The following is a 17500-nucleotide window of genomic DNA, read 5'->3' on the forward strand; positions in this document are numbered from 1 at the left end:
GTGCTAAATGATAGCTCTTTCTGCGTCGGCCAGGATTCGAACCATGGGCCCTTTTAGACACAGTGATACACAGTGACTTTGACCACCCACTATCAATACTTACAATGACTTTCCAAATCTCCTGGCTGTAAGAACAAGCCGTGTTACTACAAGCAGTGATTTGACAAGTGTAAGATGTCCATCAACATGTGTACAGTACTTTGCAATTCTATTCGATAGCGTCAGTAATATTTCGCTCTGGAAATTCTGATAAATCAAAATTTTAATTGTTATAATTAAATATTAGATTTTAAAGCACCTTTAAAACTTTCAATTACATCTGATAACTGATTTACAATGCCAACGTTACATCACATAACCAATCGCCAACATTATATCAGTTACTGATAATGAACTACGGTGCCAATAACATCATATTCTTTAATGAACAATATATCCAATGACATCGACCTCTTCCCAATAACTGTAACAACCTGTTCTCAGTAACTACAACTACTCGTTCCCAATAACTATGACAAAGCAGGACACACGGACATCGAATTTCAATACCATGCCCCTTTTTCTTGTCGGCAGATGGTGTCCTATCCCGAGGATATACAGAAAACTATTTTGACAATGGTTAAGGAAATGTTGCCATCACCTGGTGTTAGTTTTCACGCTTGAATAATGCTGTGTAATCAAAGCAGGTATTAACTGGATTGGAAACTGTGTGGGTCTGAAGGTTTTGGTTATATAATCATCAATCGGTTTCGGATTAAACAGTTAAAGCTTACAAGTAGATTTGTGTAGTTTACTACGAAGGTTCAAAGGCAATGGTTTTTCTGAGCGATGATACGGGAATAATTCGTTTAGGAATACTGATATTTGTTTCTTTAAGCGATGATACAGGAATAATTCTTTAAGGAATAGAATACTGATATTTGTTTTTTTAAGCGATGATACAGGAATAATTCTTTAAGGAATAGAATACTGATATTTGTTTTTTTAAGCGATGATACAGGAATAATTCGTTATGGAATATTGATATTTCTTTTTTTTTTTATTTCAAAAGGCTACTGTAAATAGGATTATTTTCAAATCTGAAATTGCGTAAGTGTTGATATATTTCAGCCACTATTTACGAGCCTTGATTAGACCCTAAAACAGAGTTCTAGCCTCATACAATCCCTAACTAATGTGTGTGTGTGTATATATATATATATATATATATATATATATATATATATATATATATATATATATATATATATATATATATATAATGATGCAGATTTATCAAATATATAATGATACATATAATGCAGATTTATCTTTATATATGTACAGTACATATACATAACCATGAGTTTGCTTCTCTATTTTCAGACTCCTGCTACTATGATTATTTTTGAATAATAATAATAATAATAATAATAATAATAATAATAATAATAATAATAATAATAATAATGGAGAAATAAATCCACAGATATGTATATGTACATATATTTAAAGATAAATCCGTACAGAAAGCTTTCGGTAAACTGTTCGATTCCCCTTTTCTGTACAAATTCATCTTTAAATATATGTACATATATTTAAAGTGCAAATACATAAGTGTGGATTTGTTATTAATAATAATAATAATAATAATAATAATAATAATAATAATAATAATAATAATAATAAAGAATGAAAAATTATTCATAGTTATTTTCCAAGCCCCCTGCTTACCTAATCACTACTGCATCATCTAATCACGCTGCTTAAAACTCAATTATATAATCTCGCAAGAGATTATCCCGACATGACCTCACCGTCTCTCATTTTACTGTTCCCATTTAATCCCTCAACCGGGCCAACGGAAAAATGAGAACCCCATTTTTTTCGGAAACACATATTAGATTTCGGAAGAGGACTCTCCAATACAGATGAGTTTTCGGTTGAGGAGGCGCATTTTAAATACTGTGATGGGGCAGAAAAACATGAATTTGAAATGAATAAATTATGAATTTCTTTAAAAAATATTTGACCGAAGCTAAACTTCCTTTTTTGAAATTATTCATTTCAGGAATGTTTTTTTCTTGTTTATAAAAAGTGCACCAGTTTCAAATTTATCATGACCACTGCCACTGCTATTATTGTATGTATCAAAGCAGATCCTGGCATACTGACAATACAGTATCATTATTATTATTATTATTATTATTATTATTATTATTATTATTATTATTATTATTATTATTATTATTATACAGAATGTTCTTTCAGCATTACTCTCTGGTAATTCAAAAAGTGTTAACACTGACATGATATCTGAAAGGGTTATTTTTATTATTATTATTATTATTATTATTATTATTATTATTATTATTATTATTATTATTATTATTACACACTAACTTCTTTCAGAATTAACCTATGAATCACAGAATAGTGTTATTACTCTATGATTTTAAAAATTTATAAATAAGTAGTATGCTGCATTGAGCACATGCAAATGAAATTTCTTAGTGCGTCTGGCTGAATAAACGCAACCGAAAACCAATTATTATTAAAATGTCCTATTTCAATAACATTTTCGTCACATTTTCATGAAAACTGACGTGTATGTATCCCCTGAGACCCTGGTTACTGAATCAAAACGATTCTATAAAAATTACATAATTCGAAATATAATGTCAGCAGTATTTAAATACAACCGCCAATCTCATTTCATATAAATGTCTTCACATATTTTCTCAAAATTATGTGTGACGTAACACGTACATAAAACAGTTTATATATATTTTTTGAAAAAATAAATCAGGATTTACTTTTTTATCATTTAAAAACGGCTGCCACTGCGTCGAGCTGAATGGAATATCAGATCTCGATCTTAAAAGAAATTCCTTAAGAGGTGAAAAGGGCGGGTGCCGATGAATAACGAATAACGAATAAGTCTACGGACATTTCTCTTCACATTTCACTATGCTTAACTCTTGATCAATGACCTGAGAGATTAAGTGGATATTTTTGGGGCCACGATGAAGCTTACTTACTGCTATGGGTAATTAGTCAGAACTGCACATATCATGGTTATTATTATTATTATTATTATTATTATTATTATTATTATTATTATGAAAACTTTTCGCAGTACTTTCATAAAAATAAAAACCTAAAACCTAACGGTTAATCAGAATACCACCTATTTACTATTATCATTATTATTATAATTATTATTATTGCTAAGGAATTCATAACATCGTGATAAACTGTTATGTAATAAAAATCCACAATTAGATAAACAAAATGTATTAATATCCATATTAATACAATTTATCTATATTATTATTATTATTATTATTATTATTATTATTATTATTATTATTATTAAGCAAACTCCCAGCCTGTGGAACTCCTCTTGGATCCCCACCCCTCTTGCCAAAGGGCAGCAAGATGTTCCTCTTAAAAGAGATGTGCAAAAGCCACCCCCACCTTCCCCTCTCCTCTTACCCCACCACAACCAAACACACACACACACACTCTCTGCAGGTACAATATTTGCCCTTAAACCAATTAGTTTTGCGGCATCTGGTCGGTATTGCTTGAATATTTATGAGGCCGTTCAAGTGGATATGAACTTGCGAAAGGCCACGGCTGATACGGCCCCTAAGGCTTGGCGCGTCTTCTCGAATATAAATGCCACTGGTGGCTAGGTGGGGAAGGTGGAATGGTTCGGAAGGTGGGGAGTGGGAAATAGATCATGGTAATGCAGTCTTCAGAAGAATCGTTAATGGAGTGTCTGGGATCATCATGATCAAGATTGAGCTTCTGGGATGATCATTATAAAGATTGAGTATCTGGGATAGTCATTATAAAGCTTGAGTATTTGGGATAATCATCATAAAGACTGAGTATCTGGGGTAATCATGATAAAGATTGATTATCTAGGATAATAATCATAAAGATTGAGCATCTGGGATAATCATTGTAAAGACTGAGTATCTGGGATAATCATTATAAAGACTGAGTAGCTGGGATAATCATTATAAAGATTGAGTAGCTGGGATAATCATTATAAAGACTGAGTATCTGGGCTGATCATTATAAAGATTGAGTAGCTGGGATAATCATTATAAAGATTATCTGGCATAATCGTTATAAATACTGAGTATCTGGGATAATCATTCTAAAGATTGAGTATCTGGGATAATCATTATAAAGATAGAGTATTTGGGATAATCATTATAAAGATAGAGTACCTGGGATAATCATTATAAAGATAGAGGATCTGGGATAATCATTATAAAGATAGAGTACCTGGGATAATCATTATAAAGAATGAATATCTGGGATAATCATTATGAAGTGGAACTGTTTTTAAGTTTTATTTATGATGCTAAAATATTTTGTGAAACTGTTTATAACTGTGCAATTGAGAAGTCAGACTTACTTTATTCTTTATCGGGGATTTAAAGACAAAATATGGTTTTCTGTTTTCAGAATGATGGTTTAAACGTTCATGTTATTAGGATACTGTAATGGTTTTTCATGCCATTGTTCTGAACTAAAAATGAGAACTCAAGGTTAGTTTATTCTTTTCTGGAGAATCCCAAATTTAATACAGTGTACATTTCAGGATACTGCAACGCCGTTTCATTCCAATGCTTATAACTTTGCAAATGATACTCCCGGTACAGTTCATTCTTTTTCTAGAGAATTCCAAACAGAATATACATTTCTATCTTCAAAATGACAGTTCAAGATCCAACAGTTTTATTTATTTTAGTTTTCGAATGCTGCAATGGCGCCTTTGTCATTGTATAACTCCAAAAATTATCATTTCAGCTTAGTTGTTGTCTTTTGGAGAATTCTAAACAGAACACGTATTCCCGTTTTCGAAATGATACTTCAAGATCCCCCCAAATTTATATTCTATTATTTTTCACCTCGCCTGACATGTGAGAAATGTTACCTGCAGGTCACCATGTTCAGTTGCAGCCCTACAGGAAATGAACGGACGATGGCGAAGTCATATTGATTCGTCCTTTTTTCTCTTTTTTATTAATTCTTATGCCATATATATAAATACGTACATACATATATATATATATATACACTATATAAGTATATACTGTATAAGTATATATATTATATATATATATATATATATATATATATATATATATATATATATATATATATATATATATATATATATATATATATATATATATATATATATATATATATATATATATATATATATATATATCATACACTGACCCAATATGTTTATGGAAATGTGTTTGGTTTCGCAATATTTATTTCCCGGTTCTGATAAAGGCTTTATTAACTGACTTCCATTTTGCTTTGATAGTTTTTTCGTATTTTTCCAGTCAAAATATAAGATATTTTATTCAGCTGATAACTAGAATTCTTTGTACACTCTACGCACAGAATTCCACTTTGTATGAAGTGAGACGGTCTTTACACAAAGAATGCTACTTATCTACTGAATAAATTATTATACATATTACTGGAAAATAAAAAATAAACTGCCAAAGCAAAATGGAAATGAGGTGCTTCAATGCTATTTTAATCTGCCCCGGGAAAAAAAAATATTCTTAATAAAGGGACCATATAATAATATCTCACGCAATACAAATAACCTTTGATGTACATTCATATGACTTCCCTGTTGATGTCAACAGCTCGAAATATATTTCAGAGGTCAATCCACTGGACTGGATAAAAGAGCAGAATATCACACCAAGGAAGAAAAAGGAATGGGGTCAAACGAATAGAATTGAACACGCCGTTCTGTCAGAAGGGAATGGGTACGCCTTCACGCGAACAATTTCAAAGATAAAACGAGGAAGGAAATACTCTCATAATTGTACAGCAAGTGGAACTTGTGATCTCTATAAACAAGTAAAAAATGAGCCGAAGTTTCTCCGGCGCAATCGAGTTTCCTGTACGGTCGCTACAGCGTATAATCAAGGCCACCGGCAATAGATTTATCTTTCGTGGGTCTCGGTATAATGCTGTATGAGCCGCGGTCCATGAAATTTTAACCTTGGCCCGGTGGTGCCTATCCTATATCGTTGCCATAAGCACGATTATGGCTTACTTTAACCTTAAATAAAATAAAAACTACTGAGGGTAGAGGGCTGCAATTTGGTATGTTTGATGATTGGAGGATGGATGATCAACATACCAGTTTGCAGCCCTCTAGCTCAGTAGTGTTTAAGATCTAATGGCCGATAGACAGACAAAGCCAGCACAATAGTTTTCTTTCGCAGAAAACTAAAAATCGCATTTTTTGATAACTGATACATAGTTAAAAAAATTTACAGTACATATACTAGGAGGCAGTACAAACAAGCATACAAATATTCTTACCTGACCTCCACAATTTAAAATGCCACAGTTATGTAATATTTCTTGAAGAGTCTGTTTAAGTTCTTTTGAAACATCAAATGTCGTTCTTTCACATCTCTGCCTGGACTACAAAACTATGACTTCAATAAGGCAAGATCAACTACGGCTCCTTTCATGCCTGGTCGATTCCTAACATGCCTTTGAAAACCACTCTTCCCTTTTAATTGCCCAGAATGCATTCAATAGAATCTGGAACTAAGAGCCCCATTGTTCAGCCTTCCTAGTAATTGCCCCTTCCTCCCATTTCTCAACACATAAATCTCTGCCTTTGACGAAAATGAAGCCCTGATTTCCGGGTCTCTGTATTTTCTTCCCTTTCCCTCATTCGCTCGCACTCTTGCGAATTCTAATCTCCCTTATTTATTCCCTACGCTTTAGTTAATGACCTCCTGTTTGCATTTATTTCCGTCGGGGCTTTTGCCCATCATTCATTCCTTCAAATGTATTTAGCCTTTCCATATACCCTGCGTCTCTCCATTGTTAGCGTTTGCTACGGCATTCCACTTCTATTTCTTTAATCTTGCCAGCCCTTTTGTCTGGATCTCATATAAATTGGTTCAGGTGAATGGCTCTAAACCATTCTTAATTTTTTACCTCCTGAATTGCAAATGGACTCGACAGTTCCCTTCCACTGGTCTGACTTAGTTCTCTTTGGATTTTTGGACAGTTTGCATCCTCGATGCGCTTGCAAATCGTTTGGGAGAAATAGCATTACTATTATTGCTATTAAATACAATAAAAAATTCGTGCAGTGATTAAGGTCGTATTGGTGAGGGTCGTACGGACTTATTTTCCCTTTTCGTAACTTTCTCCATGTTTATATATTTACGGCGTGCGTTTATCCCTTTATAAATACTTTCATTTTTTTAATTTCCTTAAACTGAATTCAAAAGACCTCGTCGACAGACAGTTTTTCGCAAAAGAACAAACAAAATATAAATAAATACATAAATGGAAGCTTAAAGACATTTATCCCTTAATAAATAAAGTTTCTGTTTTAAATTTCTTTAAACCGAACTCAGAAGACCCAATCGGCAACTAGACTTTCCGCAAAAGAAGAAACATAACAACAAGATATAAATAAATAAATGGAAGTTTAAGACATTTATCCCTTTATAAATCAAGGTTTTCTATTTTGAATTTCCTGAAACTGAATTCAAGAAAACCTCACGGAAAGGTAGCTTGTCGCAAGAAATGAAATTTTTAATTTCCTTAAACTGAACTCAAGAAAATCCTCGAGGAATATAAATAAATAAATGGAAGTCTAAAAACACACTTATGTCTTTACAAACAAAGTTCCTATATTTGATTTCCTTCAACCGTACTCAGATCACCCCATCGGTGAAACAAAAGAAGAAACAAGACGCAGGGAAAAAAAAAAGTAAAAAATGCGCCGTCCGATGGTGGTCTCAAAAGATCCATAAAAAACTCTTACCGTGGCCTCTGAAACGCAGCTACGGTCAGGCGATGGCCTATGTTGTTGGCACCTATAGCGCTGCCAGAAGTACGATTATGGTTAAATTTAACTTTAAATAAAATAAAAACTGCTGAGGCTAGAGGGCTGCAATTTTTATGTTTGATATCTGGAGGGTGGATGATCAACATACCAATTTGCAGCCCTTTAGCCTCATTACTTTTTAAGATCTGAGGACGGACGGACAAACAAAGCCGGAACAATAGTTTTCTTTCACAGAAAACTAATAAATAAATAAATTAATAGGAAAAAAATCAATAAAAGAAACTATTTCCCCATAACACTGTAACTACGTCCATGAAAGAATTTTTCTACCCATTCAGCTCGAATCCGATTGTTCTGAGAGTATAAAAGGTTAGGAATTTTTGTTTGCGGGATTTGTTCCTACAATAATACACCACCATTTTGTTTTCCGCGTTTTTAAATCGAGGAACTGTGACGGAAATATTTTAGCTGAATTTATGTTTAAGTCGAATATTTATGGTGAACAGAGATGTATTACTGGTATTTGTAATATATGTAACTTTATGCCACCAACAGAGTGGTCAAAGTTATGATCGGGTTTAAAAAACAAACGAATATGCAATAAAAAACAAAACGGAAATTCTCATAATTCATCAGTAAATTATTAGTAATACATTACCAAAACGGTATATGCATAATTTAACTTCTTTTCAGAAATATATGTAGGTCAAAATATGAAGTGAATGGATCGAATTGCCTTGTAAAATTATATTTGCAAAAGGAAAATTCTCTTTATGTTAATCTTCTTTATACTTCTTCGAATACAGAATTTTACAGGCTTTATTTATTTATTTATTATTATTATTATTATTATTATTATTATTATTATTATTATTATTATTATTATTATTATTATTATTATTATTTTGCTTTTTATCGGCAGTAATAAACAAGTAAAAAATGCGCCGAAGTTTCTTCGGGGCGATCGAGTTTTCTTTACAGCCGCTACATCGTATAATCAAGGCCACCGAAAATAAATCTATCTTTCAGTGGTCTCGGTATCATGCTGTAGGAGCCGCGGCCTGTGAAACTTTAACCACGCCCCTGTGGTGGCCTATCCTATATAGTTGCCAAAAGCACGATAATGGCTAACTTTAACCTTAAATAAAATAAAAATTACTGAGGCTAGAGGGTTGGAATTTGGTATGTCCGACGCCCGGAGGGTGGATGATCAACATACTAATTTGCAGCCCTCTAGCCTCAGTAGCTTCTAAGATCTGAGGGCGGACAGAATAAAGTGCGGACGGACAGACACAGCCGTCACAATAGTTTTCTTTCACAGAAAACTAAAAGGATGGAAAAAATATTCAATTTTACCTAATCCAGGAAGTCGTGATTCCCCGTAATCATTAATTTTCAATTTTACCTGAATTCCGGAACACTTGGTAACTCATAATCATTACAATAATCGACTCAGAGATGATTGAAAACACTCACCTTGAGTTGCAGTAGTTCCCCAGAATGGGGGTTAATGGAGAAGAATGGGTCCGTGTCCGAATGCTCGTTGCTGACGCCCTCCCCCCCTACGCTGTAAATCAGCCTTCCTGTGTCCACGCTGTCTGCGTCTTCTGCCACCACCTGCAGGAGGGGAGAAAGTAGAAAGTCTTTTGAAGAATGAGCTAGAGTTCCAGAAGTATTCGTGGGATACTTTCGACGCCTTCGCCAAATTGCTTATTTAATTAATCTATCCTATTTCAGTTGATTATTTGTATTATACAGTATTTATATATATACATATATCTATTATATATATATATATATATATATATATATATATATATATATATATATATATATTGTATATATAATATGTATATATATATATACTACATATAAATACCATGGAATATGAATTTATAATTTGAACAAGGGAACTACAAGAAACACTCAATATTACTGAATATTTTTGTAAGTTCTACATATTGATAATAATATCGATTTCAGGTGGTTTTTCGATGATTTTGTCAATTTAATTTGATGAAATGAACTTGGAATGTGAAAATAAACGAGCGAATTATAGGAAACATTCAGTATAATTGATTATTTCTGTAGGCTCTACCTATATATTGATAATTGATTATTTCTGTAAGCTCTACATATTGATAACTGATTATTTCTGTAAGTTCGACATACTGATAATTGGGTATTTTTGTAAGTTATACATATTAATAATTGAATATTTTTGTAAGTTCTACATATTGATAACTGATTATTTCTGTAAGTTCTACATACTGATAACTGATTTTTCAATGATTTTGTAAATTCAATAACTGATTGTTTCTGTAAGTTCTAACTTGACAATTGATTATTTCTAAGTTCTACAATTGATAACTGATTATTTCTGGAAACATACAGATAATTGATTATTTCTGTAAGTTCTACATATTGATAACTGATTATTTCTGTAAGTTCTACATATTGATAATTGATCATTTCTGTAAGTTCTACATATTGATAACTGATTATTTCTGTAAGTTCTACGTATTGATAAGGTGAATCATATTCCTATAGACTTTCCAATTCTAGTTTTTATGATGGAAAACAAAGAAAAATTACAAACTCAAAGCTTCTAGTTACCCTCGTAGAATGCGTGAATTTACAGTATTACATGTGACAATGGATAATCTAATTAAGTAATTGACTTAGTTTTGAAATAACATAGGAAAGAAAGGTTCCAATGATAAAAATAAAAGAAATAACTGATAGGTTGTATGAGTGGGAAGTAATAAATAAAACCGTAAAAATCTTGGAAAGTGTAAAGTAAGCTTCCCTTGTACAAGAGAGACTTAAAACTAAAATGACTCATCATAAAAAGTACAGAGAGGATGTTAAATATAATTGAGAACTGTCTGGGCGGAAATTGTTGATATAAATTGTTTGCGGAGTCTATGCGCAGAGTATTTTGAAATGGTTTGGTAATGTGGAGAGAATGGATGATACTTTTACAATACGTCGGTTTGAGGAAGATAGAGATCACGAGAATATATAATAAAATGAAAACTGACAACGATAGAACAAAAGAACCTTAATAAACAAAAATAAATAAAACCAAAAACCTAAACAGATGAAAAAAAAACATAAATGTAAACAAAAATGCAAAGTTCAAGATAATATACAACAGAATGGAAACAGTTTTATGAAAGCATAAAACTCAAAAACTCGAAAATAATGAAGAAAACAAAGAAACCCCCCTACAAATAAAGATGAAAAAACCAAAAGCCAAAAAAAAAAAAAAACGTAAACAGCACCAACAAAAGTAACATATGCTCTTTGTACACGAGCAAACAAGCCTGCTTAATATTCCTACAGGAGACATTAGCCATGCAGGAGGCGCCTTGATCATCCAAGTTCACACTTGTGGAAATCGGCGCGGGGGCGAAATGAATGGCAGCGCGCCGAGAGTTATTAAAAGGGAAATGTTAATAGAGGGATCCGACTCCATAATAAACAACGAATCCCTTTATATGCGCGACATCAAAGGAATTCTTAGAGAGTTTCGGGTCTTTCCGGGAAACGCGCTGGTGTGATTGTGGCGTTGATGCAGCCGGTTACTTTGTCTCTCGATTCACATGCAAGGTTATTCGACCTCTTTAGGGTGACAAATAGGTGGTGGACAGTAGCTCGACCTCTTTATAGCAACTATAAATGGACAGGGGAACACTGAAATGTAGTTCGACTTCTTTACAGCAACTATAAATGGACAGGGGAACACTGAAATGTAGTTCGACCTCTTTATAGCAAGTATGAATAGACAGGGGAACACTGAAATCTAGTTCGACCTCTTTACAGCAAACTATAAATAGACAGGGGAAACACTGAAATGTAGGTCGACCTCTTTATAGCAACTATAAATAGTTAAGGGAACACTGAATTGTAGTTCGACCTCTTTATAGCAACGACAAAACAATGGACACTATTTTGACCTCTTTACATTAACAAATAAAGACAAGGGGGGTGGGTGTAAGGTAATGCGATCTCTTTGTGATGACATATTAGTGGGCAGTAGTTCGACCTCTTTATAGCAATTATAAATAGACGGGGAACATTAAAAGGTAGCTCGACCTCTTTGTGGCAACATATAAACAGAACAAAACTAAAAGATTATGCGACCTCCTTACGGTAACAAGTAAATACTGGCAGTAGCTCAACCTCTTTATGACAACAAGTAAACACCCGGCAGTAGTGGGCAGTAACTCGACCTCTTTATAGCAGCAAATAAATAATGGTCAGTTGTTTGACTTCTTTATAGCAGCAGATAAAATGCTTAGCAGTTCGACTTCTTTATAGCAACAGGTAAATGGATGGGGGGAAAACTATTGCAATAAATAAACAATGGTCAGTTGTTTGACCTCTGTAGCAACAAATAAATAGAAGGAAAAGTATTCATTTCTTAATAGCAGCATATACAGTGGACATTACCTCGACCTCTTTATAGCAACAAATAAATAGACAGGGGATAAAACCACACACTTCTTTATAGCAACAAATAAATAGCGGCCAGTAGTTATATTTTAAAGGGTGATTTTTTTATTGCCAACATTCATGCCATTCTCAAAACCCATTTGGAAGAAAAAATTCAAACACCGAAAAAGTTCTTCCTTTCGTACATCTGAAATTAACCCGGTATCCAATATCCATTCTGTTGAAATAGCCAATCGAACTTTTCTAGCAAAAATGATTAAAGAGACCTCCGAATATTTATGGAAAAAGTCAACAGAAGCAAACAGAAACTAAAACATCCCGTTCCTGATTCCTGTGTTGTTGTTTCGGGAAAAGTTCCTGGTTTTAAAATACCTCAGTTGGCGAGGCGCATCTGAGTTTCAAACGTCCACATTTGCAAAAATAAATCAGCTTTAATCGGTCTTAATTTCAATTTCTATGCGCGAATACTGACTGAGAATTCAGTAATGCCTGAATCTTCCTTTTTGTTTCAGTCTCAAAATGTCAGTTCCCTGACGTTTCTATTGTGTTAAATGCAAAAGTTATAATATATGAACGGACTGGCGAGGCAATTCTTCACTGTGAGTAAGACAAACTGAAGATAAAAGCCGAATCGTGTAAAATGCACACGCTGTTATTATGAATTATTTGTATAGCATGTATGGAGTACGAAGGGTAGAAATTGAGAGAGATATTGACCTGGAATAAAGACATGGTGAAAATGGTATCATACGTGAATAGCTGGAACAATGTTTTGACGTGTTTTAGTTCTAAAACATTCGTATACAGAGGTGGAACTGGTACACGGAAGGTTCAAAGAATTTCTATAAAACTGAAAATATATAAATAAAAGTTTTAAAGAATTTATTTAATAACAAAAGATAAAAACCAATAACAAAATTTCCTTTACATGAAACTTTCGTATAGAAGAAGATTTGGAACTGGTACACTGGGGGTAAAAAGAATTTCTATAAAAGTAAAAGAAAAAAATTAAATATATTTAAAAACCAAAGATAAAAACAAAAAAAAAATCTTCAAATGAAACATTCGAATAGAGGAAGATTTGGAACTGGTACACTGGAGGTTTTAAGAATGTCTATAAAAGTAAAAAAAAAAATTAAAGAATTTATTTTAAATCCAAAGATGAAAAACATCAAAAAAGTTTATCTTTACGTGAAACAACGGGTTAAAAAAAAAACCTTCCAGCTCAAAGTTCTTAGGTTTTTATTTGCTGAAAACATATGTTAACTGAAGTTTTGTGTGTGTGTGTGTGTGTGTGTGAGTGTGCAAACATTTTGCATGCATTGTTTCCTTCTACAAAAGGTACGTTTATTTTGCGTTTTCTTTACAAAGGCCGGGTTCCTGTTTCATACACTTTATTCAGCATCGTTATCCACGGTACCACGGTGACGGTACCACGGTACACTTGTATTTATGTGAGATATTTCAAGCAATTATTTGGTCGTAGTTAAAACACTTGATAATTTGTAAAATTATTTTTTGTACGTATCAAAAGTGTTTTAATTAATGATATGGTCATTTGAGCTGGATAAGAAGCAACGGCTGAATGCGTGTGTGTGTGTGTGTATGTATGTGTGTGTATATATACATATGTATATATATACATACATATATATATATATATATATATATATATATATATAAAATATATATATATATGTTTGTATGTATGTATGTACGTGCGTGTGTTTGTGCGGATGCGTGCGCGAGCTCAAAAATCCCAGAAAACGTTCGCGATTTCAGTATAATCGAACACCACAGGAAAACACCATGACGACATGTTATTTAGGAACCAAACGCATCCACGCTTACTCATACATCGTCGGGGGCAAAAAATAAACAAAGAAATAAATAAAAACAAAAACAAATAAAAAGATGAAAGCGCTTGGTACCGCATCTCTCTGCCTCTTATTTCCCTGTGCTGCTTTGCCCTTTCTTTTCAAGTCATTTCATAAAGTATATATATATATATATATATATATATATATATATATATATATATATATATATATATATATATATATATATATATATAAAATTATATACAAGTGTGTGTGGGTGGGTCCGTGTGCGTGTCTTCTTTACAGATATGAAATGTCACGACGGTGAATAATCAATGCAGCATTAAAGGTGCAATCTTGACGAGATATGACATATACCGGATTCCTTTCCTCCGCTCTCCTACCAGCAAATGCATTAGAGTAATAACGAGGGAGAACTGATGTCTAAGTGGTTTAACTCGTATTATAAATCTTTTGTTGTTCTTTTCACTACCGGAAGGTATCTATTAGCTTGAAGTTATTCCTTTGATGTGAAAGCGTGTATGTGTTGTTATTTACGTGAACTCAAATTATTCATGGCTTACTTCACTTAATAACAATGAATATAATTTGACAAAAGCTGTATCATAAAGAGTATTGTTGATATCAAAGATGGCTGATTATTTCTTAATACTTATGAATATAATCCAATATAAACCTTGTTTCATGATAAGGATTGTTTATATCAAAGATAGCCGATTATTTCTTAATATTTTTTAATATAATCCAATAGGAACCGTGTATCATGATAGGGAATGTTTATATCAAAGGTAACTAATTATCTTTTATGAATACATCAACTATATTAGTTGTTTTCATTACGTCATTCAGTAGTGAATTTAGATATCGTATACTTTTGTCATATATTTCTTTAGTGAATACAGTTTTCCTCGGTACACAAGTAAATATACGAAATTTAATGACCTAGGTTCAATTATATAAAGGAAAGTTGCAATTCTTCAGATATCGTCAACACTCTCTGATGACTTAATAAACTACAGAATTTTATTTTTAAGAGGCTATAAAATAATTCTCTTGAGAATTTATTTTTAAATGCTATGAAAAAAATTCTCTTGAGAATTTATTTTTAAGAGACTATAAAAAATTTCTCTAGAGAATTTATTTCTAAAGGCAATGCAAAGAGTCTCTTAGGAATTTATTTTTAAAGGCAATACAAAAATTCTATAGAGATTTTATTTTTAAAGGCTATGAAAAAAATCTACTTAGAATTTACTTTTATGCTATAAAAAATCTCTTTAGAATTTATTTATAAGTCTATAAAAAATTCTCCTGAGAATTTACTTTTAAAGGCTATGAAAAAAAACTCTCTTTAGAGTTTATTTTTAAAGGCTATAAAAATTATTTAGAATTTATTTTTAGAGGCTATTAAAAATTCTCTTGAGAATTTATTTCTAAAAGCCATAAAAAAGAAAACTCCTTTGAGAATTCCCATGCAGCTCAGCCACATGCTCCGAAATGCTCCAGCCTGTTTCATCTAGAAAAAAAAGAAAAAAAAAAAAGGAATGCGATATAAGAAGCTCTGAGGAGAACTTGAGATACAGATCTGAATATATTCAGAGTTGGGGAATTAATCCCTTGCCTTCCCGTCGAAGAATCTGCTCTCGAAAGAAAAAAAGAGAAGAATAAAAATGAAGGAAGTGGAAACGAAAAAAAAAAAGGCCAAAGCAGAGTCAGAATTAACGGCAAAATATTCTCCAAGAATGAAGAAACTGAGAAAGTGGATGAGAGAAAGCAAGAGAGAAGAAAACCAAGTAAAAATTAAACCGAAGTTTCTTCGGCGCATTCGAGTATTCTGTACAGCGTATAATGCTGTATGAAACTCTCAGCCGCGGCCCATGAAACTTTCAGCCACAGACCGGTGGTAGCGTGTGTTGTTGGCACCTAAGTAGTACCAGACGCACGTTCATGGCTAACTTTAACCTTAAATAAAATAAAAACTACTGAGGCTAGAGGGCTGCAATTTGGTATGCTTGATGATCGGAGGGTGGATGATCAACATACCAATTTGCAGCCATATAGCCTCAGTTGTTTTTAAGATCTGAGGGCGGACAGGAAAAGTGCGGACGGACAGACAAATAGCCATCTCAATAGTTTCCTTTTGCAGAAAACTAAAAATGAAGCCAGTGGAAATAAAAAAAAAATGGCCAAAGAAGAGGCAGAATTAACGGCAAAATATCCCCCAAGAAAGAAGAAACTGAGAAGATGAGAGAAAGGAAGAATCACTGAGAGAAAATGCCCCCTTTCTTTTTCTTCTCTCATTGATTCTGTTCAAAGGGATCTCTCATTATTTCATGGAAAGGCGAAATTGGGAAAATGTTAGGTTCTTCCCCCTCAAGGAATATATATATATATATATATATATATATATATATATATATATATATATATATATATATATATATATATATATATATATATATATATATATCCTCCAGGATTTAAAAGTACGAGGAATTCTTCGTAGTTTTTTTATATCCAAAATTTTTTGAAATTCTTGGCTCTAATCTGTTTTCGCATTAGTGACAGCTCTGTGATTTTTCTTGTAGAGTTTTTATTTTATATACTTTTTATATTTTATATGAGGACAGCTTTACCTCTAATCTTATCTTTTATTGGCAAAATTCTAGTTCCAGCGTATTAAAAGTAATTACTGCCTCTGATCTTATTTCTTTCGTTGATAAGATTTTATTTTCATTATATCATTATAAAAGTAATTATTGCCTCTGATCGTATTTCCTTCGTTGGTAAGATTTTATTTGCATTATATCATTATATTTTCATTATATATAAGGTATTAGATCCAAAGAGAACCTAAAGGACACTTGAAACATTATATCTATAATTAGAGTTGATTAATTAATTACTGTGGTTTTTCTTTGTAATTAGAGTTCTTTATAAAATTCATAAGTCAGGAACGAGCAATTATGCACACTATAGATTTCCCAGTATAACTCTGTATTAAAGGAGTAATTACTGCGATAATTACTGTAACTGAAAAACGGAAATTAAGAAGAAAATGAACCTGATTCAATAAGAAATTAAAAACCACTTATGGAATGACATACACATGAGTGCGCAATTATCATTGATAGTTTAACAGACAAATTCATATCTCAATTATATAAATCAAGAATAATTGACACCGTTCTATTTTGTAGTTCTTAATTTCATTTTCCAAATTATCTTCCCACATTAGCGATGACGTGATACCATCTTTTTTTTTAATTAGGATTCTGAAAATTATAATTTTTCTTAATGACAAATAATAAATGGTTTAATTGCCAGATTAGGT

General features: G+C 32.3%; 1 protein-coding gene across 5 annotated transcripts in view; it reads right to left on the minus strand.

The window, feature by feature from the left end:
- LOC136850822 (putative neural-cadherin 2) overlaps nucleotides 1–17500 on the minus strand; it is a 774623-nt gene that overhangs the window by 86757 nt on the left and 670366 nt on the right. For all 5 annotated transcript variants that reach the window (XM_067124844.1, XM_067124842.1, XM_067124845.1 and 2 more), the window contains one exon: nucleotides 9344–9484. In XM_067124844.1, the coding sequence (XP_066980945.1) occupies nucleotides 9344–9484 (141 nt within the window). The remainder of the gene's footprint in view (nucleotides 1–9343; nucleotides 9485–17500) is intronic.

The sequence above is a fragment of the Macrobrachium rosenbergii genome, chromosome 22 (assembly GCF_040412425.1).
Source record: "Macrobrachium rosenbergii isolate ZJJX-2024 chromosome 22, ASM4041242v1, whole genome shotgun sequence".
In the NCBI taxonomy this organism is placed as follows: Eukaryota; Metazoa; Arthropoda; class Malacostraca; order Decapoda; family Palaemonidae; genus Macrobrachium; species Macrobrachium rosenbergii.